At 36.3% G+C, this 19,683-nt stretch overlaps 1 protein-coding gene across 2 annotated transcripts in view; it reads left to right on the forward strand.

Annotated features, from left to right (window-relative positions):
* The window catches only part of PIK3C3 (phosphatidylinositol 3-kinase catalytic subunit type 3), a 130,135-nt gene that overhangs the window by 66,693 nt on the left and 43,759 nt on the right, over positions 1 to 19,683 (forward strand). For both annotated transcript variants that reach the window (XM_031658795.1, XM_031658796.1), the window contains 6 exons: positions 732 to 799; positions 7,363 to 7,468; positions 9,272 to 9,388; positions 14,115 to 14,246; positions 17,981 to 18,109; positions 19,081 to 19,150. In XM_031658795.1, coding sequence (XP_031514655.1) covers positions 732 to 799; positions 7,363 to 7,468; positions 9,272 to 9,388; positions 14,115 to 14,246; positions 17,981 to 18,109; positions 19,081 to 19,150 — 622 coding nt within the window. The remainder of the gene's footprint in view (positions 1 to 731; positions 800 to 7,362; positions 7,469 to 9,271; positions 9,389 to 14,114; positions 14,247 to 17,980; positions 18,110 to 19,080; positions 19,151 to 19,683) is intronic.

Here is a 19,683-nt window from a genome sequence, read left to right on the forward strand (position 1 = left end):
TCTTTCCTTCCTAATTCCTCTCCACCAGCAGGTCCTGTTAATTATACTTCCAAGATATTTCTTTTATTTGTCTGCTTTTCACCATCTTCACTCTCATTATTTACTCTCCTAGTCTACCGTAGTAGCATCTTAACTGATCTCAGGTCTGTACTTCACAGGACAACCAGTCATTTTCCTAAAATGTAAATCACATCATCTCACTCTCCTCTTAAGATCCTTTGTTTGGTATCCATTGCTTTTAAAATAAAATTCATACTCAATAATAACGTGACCTTAGAGGTCTCACATACTTTGACCTTTGCCTATCTTTTCAGTCTCTTCAGTGTTCACTGTATTTTATTTACGTTACTTAAAATTCCTTGAACAAGCCAAACTTAGAGTCTTCCAGTGTCATTTTGGTCTTGCCTGAATGTCATGTCTTCATTGCTGCCTTTTCTAACCTCCCAACCTAAATTATTTCTATGACCATTTCTTTTAATGTCTCTCTCCTCTACCAATATGAAGCTCCAGGAGGACAAGGAGTTCTCTGAACTGCAGTATTCTAACCACTTGCATATTGTCTGATTTAAAGTATTTTTGTATGTGTGTATGTAAGGGTAGGTAAATGTCAGAAAATCTGATCCGTTACATAAGATATACAGATGAAAACTGATAGGCAAATGTAGACTTACTTATTTTCCCCCCTTAATAGTAGATGGTGATGTATAATACATTTATTTTAATTCTTTCAGCAAGATCTCTGTACCTTCTTGATATCGAGAGCCTGCAAAAACTCAACACTGGCTAATTATTTATACTGGTATGTGAAAATAATTTTCTGTTTATGTTCTTATTACCCTTAAGAATTATTTTTCTCACGCTGTAAACACAAAGATGATTTAAAATAAGATACGAGCAATCATCAAATGTCTAGATACAGTATTTTTATATCTAGCTGTATTCCATGACAGTTGGGTTCGTGGAAACGCTTCTTGGCACCGCCGTTTCTCTCCCTTTCACTAAGGATATAACTTTCCAAGAGCTGGGATATACCTGCGGAGGGTAATGGGTGCTTTCAGTTTGATATCTGTTTGGCATGTAAAGTAGTTGAGTATGATATTTCACAGTTCTTCAGGAGTATGTATTTTCACATTATTTACTAAAACATTGGAATCATTTAAAAAGAGAAAGTTGCAATGAAAAGTTATGGCATTTTAAACATGAGAAAACCAAGGCAGAGGCTTGCTGTAGCTGAACTTGGTAGACCTTGATCTAGGATTAAATCATTTCTCTACTGCTTTGTCATTTTCAGGGTACTTTCAATGACCTTTTCTCATTTGTTTCTATGAAGTTAAATGGGCATGTGTAAATGTCTCTAGTTCACATTAAAACGATGCCCTGAGTCACTTGAAGGAAAGAGAGAAACTAAGGCACAGAGTGACTAACTGACTTCTTGAGGCACAGTTAATATGAAGCATGGTTTCCTTTATTTTCCACAGAATCCTGAAGAGAAAAAACAAGTAGCTTAAGCCACAATCAGAAATATTTTGCTTCAATAAAAAAAAAAAGTACTGGGATTAAACACTAGATAAGAGGGCTTCATCTAGCTTTACAGAGCTCACAAAGGGCAGAGCCAGGGGGGTAAGACCTGCCTAAAGCCTTCTTTACCTTTGGGAGAATCTTTAAAACTACTTACATCACTTTTTAAACTTCTTGGCATGAGACTTTTTATTGTATAAATGATTTCTAATCTAATCTTACTGCTCAATTTATAGCCTTAAACAAATTACAAATTAGTAGAGGTCCATCGTAAAAGCTCACTAGAGGTTGAGCATACCAAATCCAAAAATCTGAAATCTGAAATGCTCCAAAATCCAACACTCTATGAGCATTGACATGAAGTGCAAAAGAGATGCTCTTCGGAGCATTTCGGATTTTGAATTTTTGGATTTAAGGTGCTAAGTATAATGCAAATATTCAAAAATCCAAAAAAAGCTAGAAATCCAAAACATTTCTGATTCCAAGCATTTTGACTAAGAGATGCTGAACCGGTACTTTTGAATAATGATGAAGTATTTTGCTTTTTGTGAGAAAATTATACAAAATACTATTTTGTTTTAAGACTGGATTTGGGAAGCTGTCCTTGCGGGTCAAGTCCAGCCTTAACTTCATTCTCCCACTCTCCAGAGGTAACGCTCTGCCGGATACTGCCCCTGTACCTAAGAAGTAGGTAACTAAATTGGAGCACTCTTTTTCTTTTTTTCTTTTTTATTATGCTTTAAGTTCTAGGGTACATGTGCACAGCGTGCAGGTTTGTTACATACGTATACATGTGCCATGTTGGTGTGCTGCACCCATCAACTCGTCATTAACATTAGGTATTTCTCCCAATGCTATCCCTCCCCCCTTCCCCCCACTCCGTCACATCAGTGTGTGATGTTCCCTGCCCTGAGTCCAAGTTCTCACTGTTCAATTCCCACCTATGAGTGAGAACATGCGGTGTTTGGTTTTCTGTCCTTGTGACAGTTTTCTCAGAGTGATGGTTTCCAGCTTCATCCTTGTCCCTACAAAGGACATTAACTCATCGTTTTTTATGGAGCACTCTTTTAACACACAGAGTTTTCAATTTACATAAACAAGAAATATTTGTTTAGTTTAAGCCTTTATGGTTCTCTTTACAATGAAGAAAAACCACTGTCAACAATCTTAAGTAAATCAGTGATTTTCCCCCTTTGGAACCTGTGTTTATTTTTTTTGGTGGTTGTTTGTTTTTTTTCTGTTGGCCTCTGTAGTGGGAAGAAAAATAGTTTCCTACTTTTACTTTAGCAGTTTAATGTAATATTCATAAAACAACATTTTCCTCATGTTAAATTTCATTATGTCCTTGAAAATATAGGAGGTTTTGACTAATTGTTAATCACTATTTTTTCTTTGAAAGGTTTACTTAGAAATTCTCATATTGCTAAATTGCTACTGTTTCCTTTAAATGTCACCTTTTACCTCTAATGTTCTCTATGTTCCAATCTGAATACTTAAGGGTATGTCTATTCACTGGTCTTATGGAAAAATATTTCCTCATGAAAATCTAAATATTTAAAAGGAAGTAAAGAGAAAAAAATATTTGTGGGGTATGTTTCTTGAGTTTTTGAGTAAATATTTCGAAACTTCTTAGGTATTTTTAAATTAAAATTTTATATATTTTTTAAATCATTTGCTAAGAGTTCATTTATAGATATTTTTGTTTCCTTGCAATATTCACAGAAACTTTTCTCTGGCTCAGAAATTATAGTCTAGAGTATTCACTATGGTAAGAGCTATATGTATATATACTGATTATGTAGTGCTTTCAAGTTACATATTCTTTATGTTTGATTGTAGACCAGATTTCATTATTAAATTTGAAATGAGTTTTGATAGAATCTTTGATCTCTTATTTCAAGTAGGAAGAATTTTCTGAAAGCATCCAAACAGTAGGAAGTCTATTAGATGAAGTTTCCAACATAGCAGCTGTTTCTGTTCACAAGGAGCACACTTTTTTTTCCTATAAACAAAGTACAGCCCTAGTTCCCAGTCTTATAAACATTCAATCAAACTTAGATTTGATTTGTGTTTTCCCACTATATCTCTGATTCATTGAATCAATAGCATATGCTGTGTCTCTTCATTCCCTAAGGAGTAATTGTTTTTCCCATATTTACAGTCTGCCTATTACATATTCAGGAATACTCATGGGGAGAAAAGCTATTGATGTGTGGACTCTTGCCTTTAATAGACACTGCTTTTGTGAATGTAAGGTAACAATAAGGGAAATAATTTCAAGTAGTTGGTTTAAAATGATCATTCTTCTCTTCCTTTGAACATATAAAAATAACAAAATGTGAGAATATAAATGCTTCTGTAAGCCTACTCTATTATAACAAATGTATTAAAATAGAAATTTTAATTGATTGTGCTGTTTCCTTTGAACATTTGAATTTCCTTTTTTCATTTGTTCCCTTTCTGGTGATTTAAACAGGATTCTTGCTGTAGCTAAATCCTTAGGGGCCTATAGGTGTGCAGACAATCCTTTTAAAATGAATAGTGTCAACCTTTTAAGCCACAGAGGGGAGTTACAGTCTCCACTCTGTAAAATGTTGGGCATCAGAATCTATAAATCATTGAAGTTTTTTATTTTTATAGCCATTCTAGAATGTTGAAGTTGAAAGTAAACTTTGGATGCTTTGACATGTTTTCTATAACTTTTAAGACCTTTCAAGGTAATAAAGGTTATTTACTCCACAAAATAAAATTGCCAGGAAACAGGTAGCCCACTGATGTCATCTTACAATGGGTACCTGGACAATTTTGTTTGCATTCCTACTTTAAGATGACAGCTTTCAAAGAAATACCTTAGAGTGTTTTATAGAATCTAGTTTACTGATGTGAACAGAAACCTCAGAAATGATTCAAATCTAGGTCTTCTAGTCTTCTTTTTTTTTTTTTTTTTTGAGACGGAGTCTCGCTCTGTCGCCCAGGCTGGAGTGCAGTGGCCGGATCTCAGCTCACTGCAAGCTCCACCTCCCGGGTTCCCGCTATTCTCCTGCCTCAGCCTCCTGAGTAGCTGGGACCACAGGCGCCGCCACCTCGCCCGGCTAATTTTTTGTGTTTTTAGTAGAGACGGGGTTTCGCCGTGTTAGCCAGGATGGTCTTGATCTCCTGACCTTGTGATCCGCCCGTCTCGGCCTCCCAAAGTGCTGGGATTACAGGCTTGAGCCACCGCGCCCGGCCGGTCTTCTAGTCTTGATAGCTAACCTTATCTCTCATATTTGGAGATGACAGTGTCTTTTTTTTTTTTTTTTTTTTTTTTTTTTTTTTTTGAGATAAAGTTTCGTTCTTGTTGCTCAGGCTGGAGTGCAAGGGTGCGATCTTGGCTCACTGTAACCTCTACCTCCCAGGTTGAATCAGTTCCCCTGCCTCGGCCTCCCAAAGTGTTGGGATTACAGGCATGAACCACCGCGCCTGGCCGGCTTGAATGATTTTTGAGAGGTGTTTGATACTTGATGCTTATTATAAGCATCAACATATATTTTCAGTAACAGAAAATAGCTGCAGCCATAGTGTTTACTTGGTGATCAGAAAGAGCAGGACACAGCAGTGGGCCCCTACATTGTGGTCAGCTATATGTTCATTTGGAAATAAGTTTACTGCATAAACACAGGAAAAGATTCTGAATACCCTAAGGTGACGGAGACAATCAAGGACTTTAACTATAAAGGGTAGAAGGGGATGGATTGGAGTTGAATAATACCATATTGACAGTTTCACTGTTTAGAACTGCTGTTTTTTGTTTTAAAGTACAGTGTTAGATTCATGGACCACAAATTGAACAGAGGGCCAAGGAAAGTTTTAGGTAGTGCTGTGTTCTCTGGTTTGGCTACAGCCCTACCTCTCTCTCTTTCCTTCTATTTAAGTGAGTCAAACATTTGTTTCCTGCCTGCTTTTTGAGAAAATTTGAGTTTGTGAACCCTCCTACATGAGAATTCCTAGCCCAAATACCTGGGATATTGTTAGTACCTTCAATAGAGGTAGAAAAAGATGCATTTAATGTGATAAGTTTGGTTTTATACATGTTCAGTTAGAAATGACAAACAGTGTCTTGAAAAGGGGATCTGGTCCTTGAAAATTAGGGTACATGAATGTGAAAGCAGGTCATGTAATGGAATTCAAAATTAGACCTTAGATGTAAAAAAGGAATGTGTATTTATATTTGAAAATTATCAATAATGAGATAGTAACCTAAATCCACAATAGTGGAATTATTCATTCAACAGTAATATGTTAATAATATGTTGAGCCTCTATTATGAGCCAGACATGCTGAAGGTATAGTGGAGAACAAGACAGGTAAGCCCTCTGCTCTCATGAAGTCGACCATCTGAATGGCTGAATACAGAGTATACTCTCCCAGAAATAGTAGAAAGGATGATAATAAGCATCCGTGACTTGAGATTTGGGAAACATTGATAGTTAAGAAGATTGAAAAGTTTCGTATGTGTTTTAAGGATAAAACAGTGTGAAAGTCAACTTAGTAAAATCAAAAAAGTCTGACCTGGGAGCCCAAAGTCCTGGGTTTCTATCTCAATTTTATAATCAATCATACCACCATAGACAAGACACAGCCCCTCTAAGTTTCACTGTTGATAAAGCAAGCAAGTTGATTGAGATTGATGGTTTTCAAACTACACATCATCATGATCCACTGAAAGCAATTTAAAGTTTCAGTCTAGCATTTGTTATTTAAAGAAAAATAAACAGAATAGCAAATATTAACATATTGTTCACACGATGTTGCTTTGTGAAACTTTTCAGTTTTATGCATCTATGTGCATATGTGGCGTGTGTATCAAGCTCTGATACCTTTTTTTTTCTTTTTAAGAGGTACCATCTCCGTTTGTTGCCCAAGCTAGAGTGTAGTGGTACAATCATAGCTTACTGCAGCTTCACATGTGCTCAAGCTGTCTTCTCACTTCAACCTCCTTAGTAGCTGGAACTGTAGGCGGTGTCACCACACCTGGCTTATATGTAATTTTTTTTTTTAAATGTAGAGGCTGGTCTCAAACTCCTGACCTCAAGTAATCCTCCTTCCTAGGCCTCCCCAAAACGCTGGGATTATAGGCGTGAGCCACCATTCCCAACCTGTTATTTGCTTTGGTTTGTTCCCAGTGGAACATTTAGAAACACTGGATTAGAAGACCTATAAAATCTTACTCAGATCATTGCTTATATGATTTTTATAATTGTATAAGCAGATTAGGTTTAAGAAAACATTTAAAATGTTTTTTACTCTCTAAAACCATAGTTTTTTAATTGGGAAGTTAAAGGTTATGTATGAATCTTTGAAAAACGGGAAACTGGATGGGAAAGAAAAAATTACTTAAAATTTTATTCATCTTTCAAAAATGTAAGTGACAGGAATAGCTTCAGAGAGGTTTTCAGAATCAGAGAGCCTTACGTAATACCAAAGTATTATGCAGATTATGAAAATAATAGTTTTTGTTCTCCAGTTACTCAGTAAATATGTGAGCTTAGATGATTTCTGAGGATGTTAATACTCTACCTCATAAATAGGAGAAAATGCTTGTTTTGGTGGCAAAAGTTTTAGAAAATTTGGGATATTACACAAATTAAGGCATTATCACTCTTAATTTACCTTTTATTGATGGTTGTATGTGTTCCTCTGTAACTGTTCACTTTTAAAAGAGATGATAAAATGTGTTTCATTACTCCAATTTGATTATTTTTGCATGTGTAAATTAACCTGTTTTAGTGAAATGATAATGAGTATTTGCAAACTGAATCTAAGTTTCGTTTCACATCACACGAATGGCTCAAACATATTTTTAAGGTATGTGATCGTGGAATGTGAAGATCAAGATACCCAGCAGAGGGATCCAAAGACCCATGAGATGTACTTGAATGTAATGAGAAGATTTAGCCAAGCGTTGTTGAAGGTAACCATTAAATGTGGGGGTTGGCAAACTGCAGTGCATGGGCCAAATTCAGCCTGTTGCCTGTTTTGGAACATCCCATGAGCTAAAAGTGGTTTTATATATTTTTTTAATTTTTATTTTTTTGAGACGGAATCTTGCTCTCTTACCCAGGCTGGAGTACAGTGATGCCATCTCGGCTCACTGCAGCCGCCACCTCCCGGGTTCAAGAGATTCTCCTGCCTCAGCCTCCTGAGTAGCTGGGATTAAAGGCACCCACTACCATGTCCAGCTAATTTTTGTGTTTTTAGTAGAGACAGGGTTTCGCCATGTTGGGCCAGGCTATTCTGGAACTACTGACCTCAGGTGATCCACTTGCCTCGTCCTCCCAAAGTACCAGCATTACAGATGTGAGCCACTGCACCCCACCTGGTTTTTATATTTTTAAATGATTGAAAACCAATCAAAAGAAGAAAAATAATTTATGATACATGAAAATTATGTGAATTCAAGTTTTAGTGTTCATAAATAAATTATTGGAATAGAATCATGAACTCATTTGATTTTATATTGTCTGTGGCTACTTTTATACTCAATAGGAGTTTAATAGTTGGAATGAAAACTGTGTGGCCAAGAAGACCTAAAATATGTTATCTTTGACCCTTTACAGAAGTTTTCTTGATCCCTAATTTAATGAAATAAACCTGTACATGGAGTTAAAAAAGAAAGAACTTTGCTTTTTTATTTTTCTTTCTATTGTGTATCTTTCTTATCAAAGCTGTGTATATTTCCAGAAATCTGGCAATGGTCATATTGCAGATACTTTTTATATAACGTATTTTTGCCTTTTCAACAGCTTTTAAAAGAGATTTATTTTTTCTGTGTTCTTTTGATTCTTAAAGCAGTGTCACAGTTCGGCCAGCAGAGGGTGCAAGGGCAGTGAAAAGAAAGCTGCCACACATTAATCTGGGACTTGCCGCAGAAATAGTCTATTTCATGGCATCTTTCATCTGTTGCATGTTTCATGCTTTTAAAAATTTAAATCACATCTTATTAAACACTTTGAGACTAAGCTTTTGTATTCATTCCCAGAGCTTCTCAACATCAAACTGGTTGGCAAATAAGCCCTTGGTCCTCTCTTCTAATCTCGTTTCTGTTACAACCTTTGTCACCCTGTGAAGACACTTCTGTTTCTTCAAGTTTAAATTTCCTCATCTTCGAAGTGAGAATGATAACATTTACACAGCTTCCCTTACCAGGGTAATTGGGAAGATTAAATTAGAAATATATTTTATAATATTTTATGAACTAGGAGTCACTACATAAGACCGTATAGCATTTAGTTTTTATGACTTATATTTTAAGCACATATTGTGGTGCTATTTGAAATTTTCTTTTTTTTAAAGTTGATTTTGGTTCCTTGAAGACCTATATCTTTGTTTCTGCCATATTTATGTATATATGTCCAGCACATTTCTGCATCAAAAGCCATTGGATATTTATTGAATCAAATAATGAGTGAATGTATTTTAGGATGAATGAATTCCATCTTGTCACATGGTTTATGTGGGAAAAAAAAATGCTGTTGTGGATAGACCAGTATTTGCTGAAGACTCAGATAATTTTCAGTTGTGGATGGATTAGTGTTGTCAGTAACTAAGATACAGGGTTTCTCGTTGTTTTTGAATCAAGATAATGTTTTTCAATTTTGCTTTCTATTTAAGTTTACAGCTATGAGAAATATAAATAAGGATTATCCATGCTGTTAAAGAAACCCTGATCATTACGCTACATTGAACTAATTTTTTCTCACTTTGAACCCTTCAGGGTGATAAGTCTGTCAGAGTTATGCGTTCTTTGCTGGCCGCACAACAGACATTTGTAGATCGGTTGGTGCATCTAATGAAGGCAGTACAACGTGAAAGTGGAAATCGTAAGAAAAAGGTAAGCCTATGGGGTATGCTTTTGTTCATAATTTAATAGCGTCTTAGCATCAGAAAATACTGAATTTTCACTGTTGTCTTTTTGGGTTGATATATTATGTGAATTATTATTATTATTATTATTTTTTATTTTTATTTTTATTTTTGAGACGGAGTCTTGCTCTGTCGCCCAGGCTGGGGTGCAGTGGCACGATCTTGGCTCACTGCAACCTCTGCCTCCTGGGTTCAAGCAATTCTCGTGCCCTAGCCTCCCGAGTAGCCAGGATTGCAGGCACCCGTCACCATGCCCAGCTAATTTTTCTATTTTTAGTGGAGATGAGGTTTCACCATGTTGGTCAGGCTGGTCTCGAACTCCTGACCTCAGGTGATCCACCCGCCTCAGCCTCCCAAACTGCTGGGATTGCAGGCATGAGCCGCTGCGCCCGGCATATTATGTGAACTTCTTATCATGAAATTATAGTAATAGGGATGGTATATGAGTTTATATATATTGATAGGATATTTAGTCTTCGTAACAACCCTATAAGTTAGGACCTATTATTATCCCAATTGTGAGGAGAAGAAAGTAAAGAGAGGTCAATTAATTTGTTTAATGTCATACAGCTAGTAAATATTGGAGTGGGGATTTGTACTCAGACATTCTTAGTCCATATTGTTATCCACAGTGCTTTACCACCTCTCATTTTAGCAAATTAGAATATACAATATATTTGATATGGAAAGAATCTGTAGAGATCATTTAGACTAGAACTCTTCTGAGAAAACAAAAGTCTAGAGTAACTTGCCCAGGGGTTCAGAACTGGTTGTTAGTAACAACACTAGCTTTGTATCTCTTCTCTCCTGGCTAGTACATCAGGCTTTCTCTCAACTATGAGGTTTCCACTTGATGGGTAGAAGTAGATGAGTTCTTCACCTGTCATTTTTTCTGATCAGTAGCCTAAATGATATGAAGGATTCACTTGGTATGTGTTCCTAATTCCATTAGATAATTGGCAGGCCTTTCTTGGTGACCTTTGTAAAACAACACATTTTACTGTTCTTTAGACTTTTAAAGGAAAGCAGAGAGAGGAGGAAAAGATGAAGATTTGAGTCAGTGGTTCAAAGGCAAAGAATCAGGTCTAAAGAGGAATGGTAGCAGAGCCGTGTAGAAGAAGTAATGAGTAATGCTCAGCAGGTTAGAGAGAGGAAAACAGGCTGAGAGGAAACACAGTTCTGTTGAGTTGACATTTTCTTTGTGGTTGAGAAGAATCACAAACCTTGGTCAAATAAATACATTTCTACTGCTGTTCCCGCCGTAGCACCTCTCCCCAGAGGTGCCTGTGTGGGAAACAGTGTGATTCCCAAATGCCTGCCAGCAGAAGGAGTGTCTGCTGCTCTGACCTGCAGTTTGGAGCTTATATTTGAAACCAGTTTGTTTTAGTGCCAGGAGCTCTTCAATTTAGCAGACACAGGAACCTTGGCAACACCTCAGTTTTAGCTCTTCTGGAGGCTGACCACCTATTTGAGACATCACCCAGCGTCTCCCCAAATAAATTTTGTGTTTCTCACATAGCCTATGTTTTAAGCCAGACCATCCCAAATGTAGTTTCCATATTGGCTGAAAATCTTTATAGGCATTTTATCATGATACGGTAAAAAACAAACTTAATTTTATTTACATATATTTACTAGAAACAAGCCCTGGCACCATGAAGAAATGCAGAGAGAGCTCTCTACTACCATTATTGGCGTTAATACTAGTAATATTGAAATAGCCACTAATCATATAAAATCATATGTAGCACTTTTTCATCCCTCATAATTTATTTGCGAGAGCTATATCACAGTGGGTATAGCAGTGTTAGATCTGTGGCAGAGTAATCCCTGAGTTAAGTGTCAGATGAGTGAAGAAAATGATAATATTGTTGTTGTCTTCTTTCCTTCGTTGATCTCTAGTTTAGGAAAAATTATGTTAGAAGAGGTCTGAGTCTACATATTTGAAGAGTCTACATATTTGAAGTCTACATATTTATATTCTAGTAGAATGCCTTTTTCATCTACTTTTTTTTTTTGAGACGGAGTCTTGCTCTGTCGCCCAGACTGCAGTACCATGGTACCGTGGCATGATCTCGGCTCACTGCAGCCTCTGCCTCCCATTTTCAAGCAATTAACCTGCCTCAGCCTCCCAGGTAGCTGGGACTACGGGTGTGCACCACCACGCCTGGCTAAGTTTTAGTAAAGATGGGGTTTCACCATGTTGGCCAGGCTGATCTCAAACTGACCTCAAGTGATCTGCCAGCCTCGGCCTTCCAAAGTGCTGAGATTACAGGCATGAGCCACTGTGCCTGGCCATCTTTTCCATCTACGTTTAAAATATATTAACACTTTCACTGTTAATATTATAAGTAGTCTCTCTTCACTTTATGATTTTTTTAGGGGATATTACACATTTATGTGTTCTACCAATATGAAATATGTATTGCATGCCTACTCTGAGCAGAGCACTTTTCTAGTTCTTGGGATACAGCAGTGAATATAAAAATCTCTTCGCCTTTGGGGATCATATTCTCACTAAAGAGAGTAAATGCAATAAATAAGTAAAATATGTGTAGTGTACTAGATCGTGTTATGTGTTATCTAGAAAAGTAAAACAGAAAGGGGGAATAGGCAGTACTTGTGTCCAGTAGTAAGGCAGTGTATCACTTCTTAACAGAGTGGCCAGGTTAAGGCCTCCCTGAGAAATTGACATTTGAACAAAGACCTGAAGCATGTAAGAAAGCAAGCTGGTCTTCTGGAGAAGATTGTTCCAGCCAGGGGAATAGCAGTGCACAGCCCCAGAGGTGGGAGCATGTGTGGCAGTTGTGAGAAATAGGAAGAAACCCAGTGTATTTGGAGCAGAGGGAATGGGTACAGTAATAGGAGATGAGGTTAGAGATAATTGGGAAATGGATGAAATTTATCCTTGTAAATCATTATAGTCAATATTATTTTGACTGGAACACTGAGTAAGAGTAGAAGCTGTTGAAGATTTTGAATTGATGGGTAACGTGAACTGGCTTTCATTTTAGCAGCTGCACTCTGGTTACTTTTGATAAGAAACTAGGAGAGTGAAAAGTTTGAAGAAGAGGAGCAATCAGAAAGGAGGCTATTGCAGTAATCAAGATGAGAAATCATAGTGGCTGGGTTCTTAGGGCTTATAGTGGTAGAGGTGGTAAGAAGTGGCGAGATTTCTCACCCTGTTCTTATTTTACTTTCTGATTATTTATTTATTTTAATCAGCACGTCAACTAGAAATTTGTTAAGCTAAGATAACTTTACTCTCAAATTAGTTGATATTACTTCACATTAGTAGATCTGACCGTCCATTTAGTTAAGGAGTAGATTTAGTGATTTTTGTAACACTTATGTAGAAATTCATACCAGTTGATTTTCAGTTGATTTTAACTTGAACTTTTCATCATTCAGGAGGAGATGGGATTTTTTTTTTTTTTTTTTTTTTTTTTTTTTGAGGAGTCTCGCTCTGTCGCCCAGGCTGGAGTGCAGTGGCCGGATCTCAGCTCACTGCAAGCTCTGCCTCCCAGGCTTACGCCATTCTCCTGCCTCAGCCTCCCGAGTAGCTGGGACTACAGGCGCCCGCCACCTCGCCCGGCTAGTTTTTTGTATTTTTTAGTAGAGACGGGGTTTCACCGTGTTAGCCAGGATGGTCTCGATCTCCTGACCTCGTAATCCGCCCGTCTCGGCCTCCCAAAGTGCTGGGATTACAGGCTTGAGCCACCGCGCCCGGCGGAGATGGGATTATTACTGAAGGGAAATAATTTAATTTTACATCTTCTTTGTCCTTGAAACATATTATTTTTTCTGAACTTCTTTCACTGATTCCGGAGTTCTCTCCTTTGAGGCATACCCAGCAACACAAAGCACTTCAACTTCCCAGTAGCATCATAGTTGAAGTGTTTTATGCTGCTGGGATTGTCATGTCGAGTTTTCCCTCTTGAAGAACAAACTCACCTATTTAGGTGAGCAAGCCCTGCTCCTCAAGATTGCAAGACTTTCCCAGCTTTTAAAGGAAATTGATTGTTCTTTTGAAATTGAATAGAAGGGGTTCTTTGAAATAGTATAGATGTTGCTTAATGATGAAGCTGTTTCATCATGACTTGGATTTCTTAGTTTCTGAAATATTAGCTTAATGCGTTATGTATATGAGCTGAAGAAAATGAATGATGATATCCTAGGAAAAGTTTGATCATACAGACTCAGTGAAAGTTAGAAAGTAGGGTTATAGTTCCTCCAAGTGAATTAAGTTTCCTTTTTAAACTCAAAAAATGCACTGGGGCAGCCTAATGAAATTTTTGCTTAATATTTGGTCATGCAAGATTAAACTTCGAATGAAATTTCAGTTTCTGTCTGTGGCTTCACAAGTCCTTGGAAACAGAAATTGAATCTTTAGGTCCAACTTGAATAAATTCCTGATTCTTTGTCAGCTTTAGCAAGTGAAATGTATTCTCTGTCCTTCTTGTGAAAGTTCAGCCTTTCACAGTTAGGGATTGTTTGGTTTAAAGCATGCTACTGCTGTTGTTAGGGATTATTTATACATGCTTTTCTCTCACATACAACACTATGTCCTTTATATTACTTTGGTGCTCTGCAAGTATTTGTAAGTTAATAGAATCAATTTTTATGTCTTTACTGTATGTTTTATAAACTACTCTTCTATTTTAACCTAATTAATCCTTTCTGATTTGTTCTAGAATGAGAGACTACAGGCGTTGCTTGGAGATAATGAAAAGATGAATTTGTCAGATGTGGAACTTATCCCGTTGCCTTTAGAACCCCAAGTGAAAATTAGAGGAATAATTCCGGAAACAGCTACACTGTTTAAAGTAATTGTGGTGGATATTTAATGTGTATGATTGGAACCTAAATCTTAAACTAGATCAGAGATACTACCTTGGAAAATTACTACATTGCAGAGATCACCTCTGTAATTCTAGTTGATTTAGTAAATGCTAAATCAAAGGGTACCTTTCATTTATCAGTGTGTTTCGATTTAAGATCTTCTTTTGTTACAGTACATGAGCATTTTTATATGATATGTGAAATACTTTTATATCTCTGGGTTGTTTTTTAATATTTAATTTTTTTATTGTTTTATTTTTGTAGAGATGGGTCCTCACTTTGTTATCCAGGCTGATCTCATACTCCTGACTTCAAGCAGTCTTCCTACCTCAGCCTCCCAAAGTGTTAGGATTACAGGCATGCGCCACCATACCCAAGATAATATTTAATTTTTTGAGCTAATTGTTAATCAGATCCATAACTACTTTTCTTTATGTAAACATTTTTTTTTTACAGGGCAAATTGCAGACATATCATGTGTTCATTCAGTTCATGAGTTCAGATGGTTAGATACGAGTCCCAGTTGACCTTTTTAACATTTCTCAGTCTGGCATCTGTTCCTATTGAACCTTAAGTTTTTTCTTATATTTTCACATGGCAATTCTCTTTAGTCCTTAATCGCATACCAGGCTTGGTGTTCTTTCTATTGACTGGCCACCAGTTCAGGTAGAAACAGCTGATGCAGCTGCCTTCTCTAATCAGGCTCAAAGGGCCAAAGGCCAGAGCATCATTATCTGTCAACGTCATACTGAAAGATGTTTGTGAGACATGGTGTTTTATGTTTTGTGGTTCTAGTGGTAGAAAGGCATAGTTGCATTGAATATTAACTTCGCATGAGTTAAGAAAGGGCTCATAGAACAACAACTAATGTATATACACAGGGGTGTAATTATAGTAGCAAATAGTTCATATTTTTTAAAAAGATATGTTTCAAGGCAGCCTCGTATTTGGTCATGGGTTGCAGCCCAGCTCATAACAACCAAAACATGAGTTTCATAAAGCAATACTTAACCTTAACTGGGTGTTATGGACGGATAGTTTCTATTATTTTAAACATTATTCTGTTGCTTTAATTTTAAATGTTGCTTATAACCTATTGGTTTTAAACCTCTCTACAGATTACAACCTACAAGTTAAAAATACTGGTATTACTATATGCAATTTGAAAATACTGGTATAGGAGATACAGTGCAAATTTTTTTAGTCTGTGCTTGCAATCTACTGGAGACTGAAATGTAAAAAGCTATACACAAGGTAATATACATATAACAACTGGCATTCCTTTGAGCTAGAACTCCCAAAGAAGACCAGCTTCTAATATTCTTGAACACTAAGGACTCATCAAGAGCAGTGAATCAAAAAAGTAATTTTACCATTTTTTTCCAACCATGGTAGAAAAGAGTATCTAAGACATATAGCAGGGGTTTTAAGAGTGGAGTATAAGAAGATGTATCTCCCTCTATTGATAGGTGGATTCTAGACTCATACTCTTTTTAATTACAACATATTATAATTATGTCTTATGACTTAAAATATGGGAAATCTTTTTGACCTGAATATTCAGTCTTGATTATTTTTATTTCAACTCTTAAGTATATGGGCATTCTTAAAAATTTTGAGTTGGAGTTTAGGAATAATGGTTCTGAGGCAGTTGCTATATAATATTAGTTATGTAGAGAGAGCTGCTACTTTGGCTCATGGATGCCTTTGAGAATCTGATGAAAGTGATGGATTATACACTTTAGAAAATTGCCCATATGCTTACAAATACACTGAAATTTCTGCATACACTTGCAGAGGATCTATGGACTCCTGTCGTCCTTGTATGAGCTCCTTAGAGCTGAAAAGGTTAAGGACCCTTATTTCTAGTAGTTTTAAAAGTAATTTTGTACACCTTAATGTAACAGCCAAAGCTGGATATTCATGAGGAGTGGACCCCTTACGGCACTGGGATAAGTGCTAGTTATCCTGTGGTTGTCTTCTTGCTTTAAATTTCAGACAAAATCTAAATTAGATGAAATCTAATTGAATCTGAAAAAAGAAATCACAACAAAGATTCTCCTACCTGTCATTTATCTTTAGGAAGATTTCCAATTACTAGGGCTCAAGGTAATTTATAAAATAACATTTTCACCAGGAGTGATAAAAGAATATTCCAAATTTAAAGTAATTTAAAGTTCAGAATTTTATTCCAACTAGAGTTTGTAAGCTTTAAACATACATTCTCTGAACCATTTTCCATGGTTTTTTCCCCCCAGCATTTTATAGGAAAGTTTTCAAGCATACAGCAAAGTTGAAGGAATTTTACAGTAGACAACTGTGTATCTACCACTTTAATTCTGTCGTTAACATTTTGCCATTTGTTTTGTCACATCTATTCATCCTTCTGCATGATGTTTTTTGCGCCATTATTTCTCTTGGTTATTACCATTTTTTGTTGTTGTTGTTGTTTTTAAATTTCTTTGACTCATTTTTTTTTCTCTGGATTAATACGTTTCTCCAAATTTTTGTCTTATATAATTTCTTCTCGATGACCAAACTCAATAGGGTGTCTCTCTCTCAGAACAATTTTCTAACCATTTATATCCAGACTATCCATCTTAGCATGCCACTTCATGTGAGGTTTTGTATGGGTCTCCCTTTCTAAAGAGAATTTAATTTCTTTATATTTTTGTTGTTGTTATTGATTTAAACATATACCTAAACTAATTTAGACCTACATATAATTAAGGAAAGGACTCTGGGGAAAACATAAAATTATTCCAGGATAAAAGATACAGGTATTTGAGACCTCTTCTCATTTTATAAATGAGGAATTTGAGTCTTAAAGCTGCACAACTAGTACAGATTGAGCATCTCTAATCCAAAAATCCAAAATCTAAAATTCTCCAAAATCTGAAACTTTTTGAGTGCTGACATGATGCCACAAGTGGAGAATCCTCCAGCTGACTTTATGTCATGCATTACAGTCAAAACAGGGTCAGAACTTTGTTTCAAGCACAAAATTACTAAAAATATTGTGTAAAATTACTTTCAGTCTATGTGTATAGGGTATATGTGAAACGTAATTGAATTTCAAGTTTAAACTTGGGTCACATCCGTAAAATATTTTATTTTTGTATATGCAAATATTCCAAAATCCAGGGAAGTCCAAAATCCCAAACTTTTGCAAGCATTTCTGTTATGGAATACTCAACCTGTGGTATACTTGCCATTAAAAACCAGGGCTCTTGACTTTACATCTGGTACATTGTTATGCTATACTGTTTCATCTTGTTTATTTCAATATACCTCTAAAAATAGAAAATGATGATAGGTATATATAGAATGTCATCTCTGTATTAGGCATGATGCCAGACCTGTACAGTTTCTGATTGCCTTAGCAACTCTGCAGACAAGATGCTATCTATATTTTACAAATGAGGAAACAAAGAATATACACGGGACTGTTCAGCGAGTACGTGGCAGAGCTTGCAGTGTTCTAACCACATGACTGATTGCGGAGCTTGTGCGCCTTCTATCATGTAGTCTTCTGACAATTAGCTAGTTCACTGTTCTTTCCAAGATACCCTAATGTATCTCATTGAAAACCCAACTTGTTTTTTAGGTCCTGTTTACCTGTGTATTTATCTTATATATCAACATTTTCTTGTATGTATAATACACCTATATGCATTAATTCATGGCCAAATTTGAAATCAATATTTTTATTTTCCAGAGTGCCCTTATGCCTGCACAGTTGTTTTTTAAGACAGAAGATGGAGGCAAATATCCAGTTATATTTAAGCATGGAGATGATTTACGTCAAGATCAACTTATTCTTCAAATCATTTCACTCATGGACAAGGTGAACATGACCTTATGTTGGTGGGGAACATTTTTTTCATTTTGGAAGACTGTGGCTTAGTACATTTGCTGTTTATGAAACAGAAGTATTTGTAACGTTCAGGTACGATCCTAGAAAGCTCAACAGTCTCTGCTGACCTTGAAAAAATTTAGTTGCTTTTATACACTTCAGAATGGCTTTTGTGTTGAGTGTAAAGTGGAACTGCATATGTTCCATTAATTTTTTTTTCCAAATTAAGTTCTCTAAATATGGGATTTAGTAGTTTCCTTCCTCTTAGTCTATTAAATCTTTTTTTTTTTTTTCATCTTTTTAATCCCTGGCATTAAAAAGTACGTGTTTGCCCTATTTCCCTTTTACTGAGCTCTGAAGTACTCTGTGGCCAGAAAGGACTGCAGGAAGTGATAGGAACAACCCTATTGTTCATTGAAAACTGCTAACAGAGATTTAGAGTAGATGAAAAATTTGACATACCATCATCTGAGTTCTTAATAAATTTAATTTTGATGATCAAAGTTAAATTAACTAATTTTTTTTTTTTTTTTTTTTTTTTGAGATGGAGTTTCGCTTTTTGCCCAGGATAGAATGAAGTGGTGTGATCTTGGCTCACTGCAACCTCCGCCCCCTGGGTTCAAGCAATTCTCCTGCCTCAGCCTCCTCAGTAGCTAGGACTACAGGCATACGCTACCACACCCAGCTATTTTTTTTGTATTTTTTAGTAGAGACGGAGTTTCACCATGTTGACCAGGCTGGTCTTGAACTCCTGACCTCAGGTGATCCACCTGCCTAGGCCTCCCAAAGTGCTGGGATTACAGGCGTGAGTTACTGTGCCGGGCCTAAATTAACTAATTTAAACTTAATTTAGGTTAATTTCCTAAATCTGTATTATATTAAACTGCTATACTATTTGCCCACAAAAGTGTCTTTTAACAGTCTGTACATTTGGTTAATATATTTTACCTTTTGATTAAAAGCTGTTACGGAAAGAAAATCTGGACTTGAAATTGACACCTTATAAGGTGTTAGCCACCAGTACAAAACATGGTAAGTATATTTTACATCATTATTTTACTTTAGTGTACATCATGTGTACTTTTTCAAATTGAAAATTTTTAAGTATGTTAGAGATACAAATAATTTCCACTTGTAACACTGAAGACAAGTTGGACCTTCCTGCCTGCCTCCCTCTGTCTTTCCTTCTTTCCTGTTTCTCAGTAACTACTGGTTAATTTAACTACTGGTTAATGTAGTTACTGAGAAACAGGAAATTTCAGACATTCCCGACAATCCTGTAGACACACACACACACATCCACATGCACAAACCATCTGAGTCTTTTTGAGATGAATAATCTCGGAAAGTTTGGTAGAAGATTCCCTAGGAATGCTTGCCTAATGCTTACTGTAAATTCCATAGTCTTGCTACCCTTCCTACTTTATACTAGTAGTTACTGAGAAACAAAATATATGCTTTAGGTTTCCTATCCTTCCGCTGGCCACTCCCAAATCTTTTTGATGCCTTAATTACTCTTCTCAGTTTCTTCTCAGAATGATCTTTTAAAAAGTGCAAATGTGCAT

Source organism: Papio anubis, chromosome 19, assembly GCF_008728515.1.
Source record: "Papio anubis isolate 15944 chromosome 19, Panubis1.0, whole genome shotgun sequence".
NCBI lineage: Eukaryota > Metazoa > Chordata > Mammalia > Primates > Cercopithecidae > Papio > Papio anubis.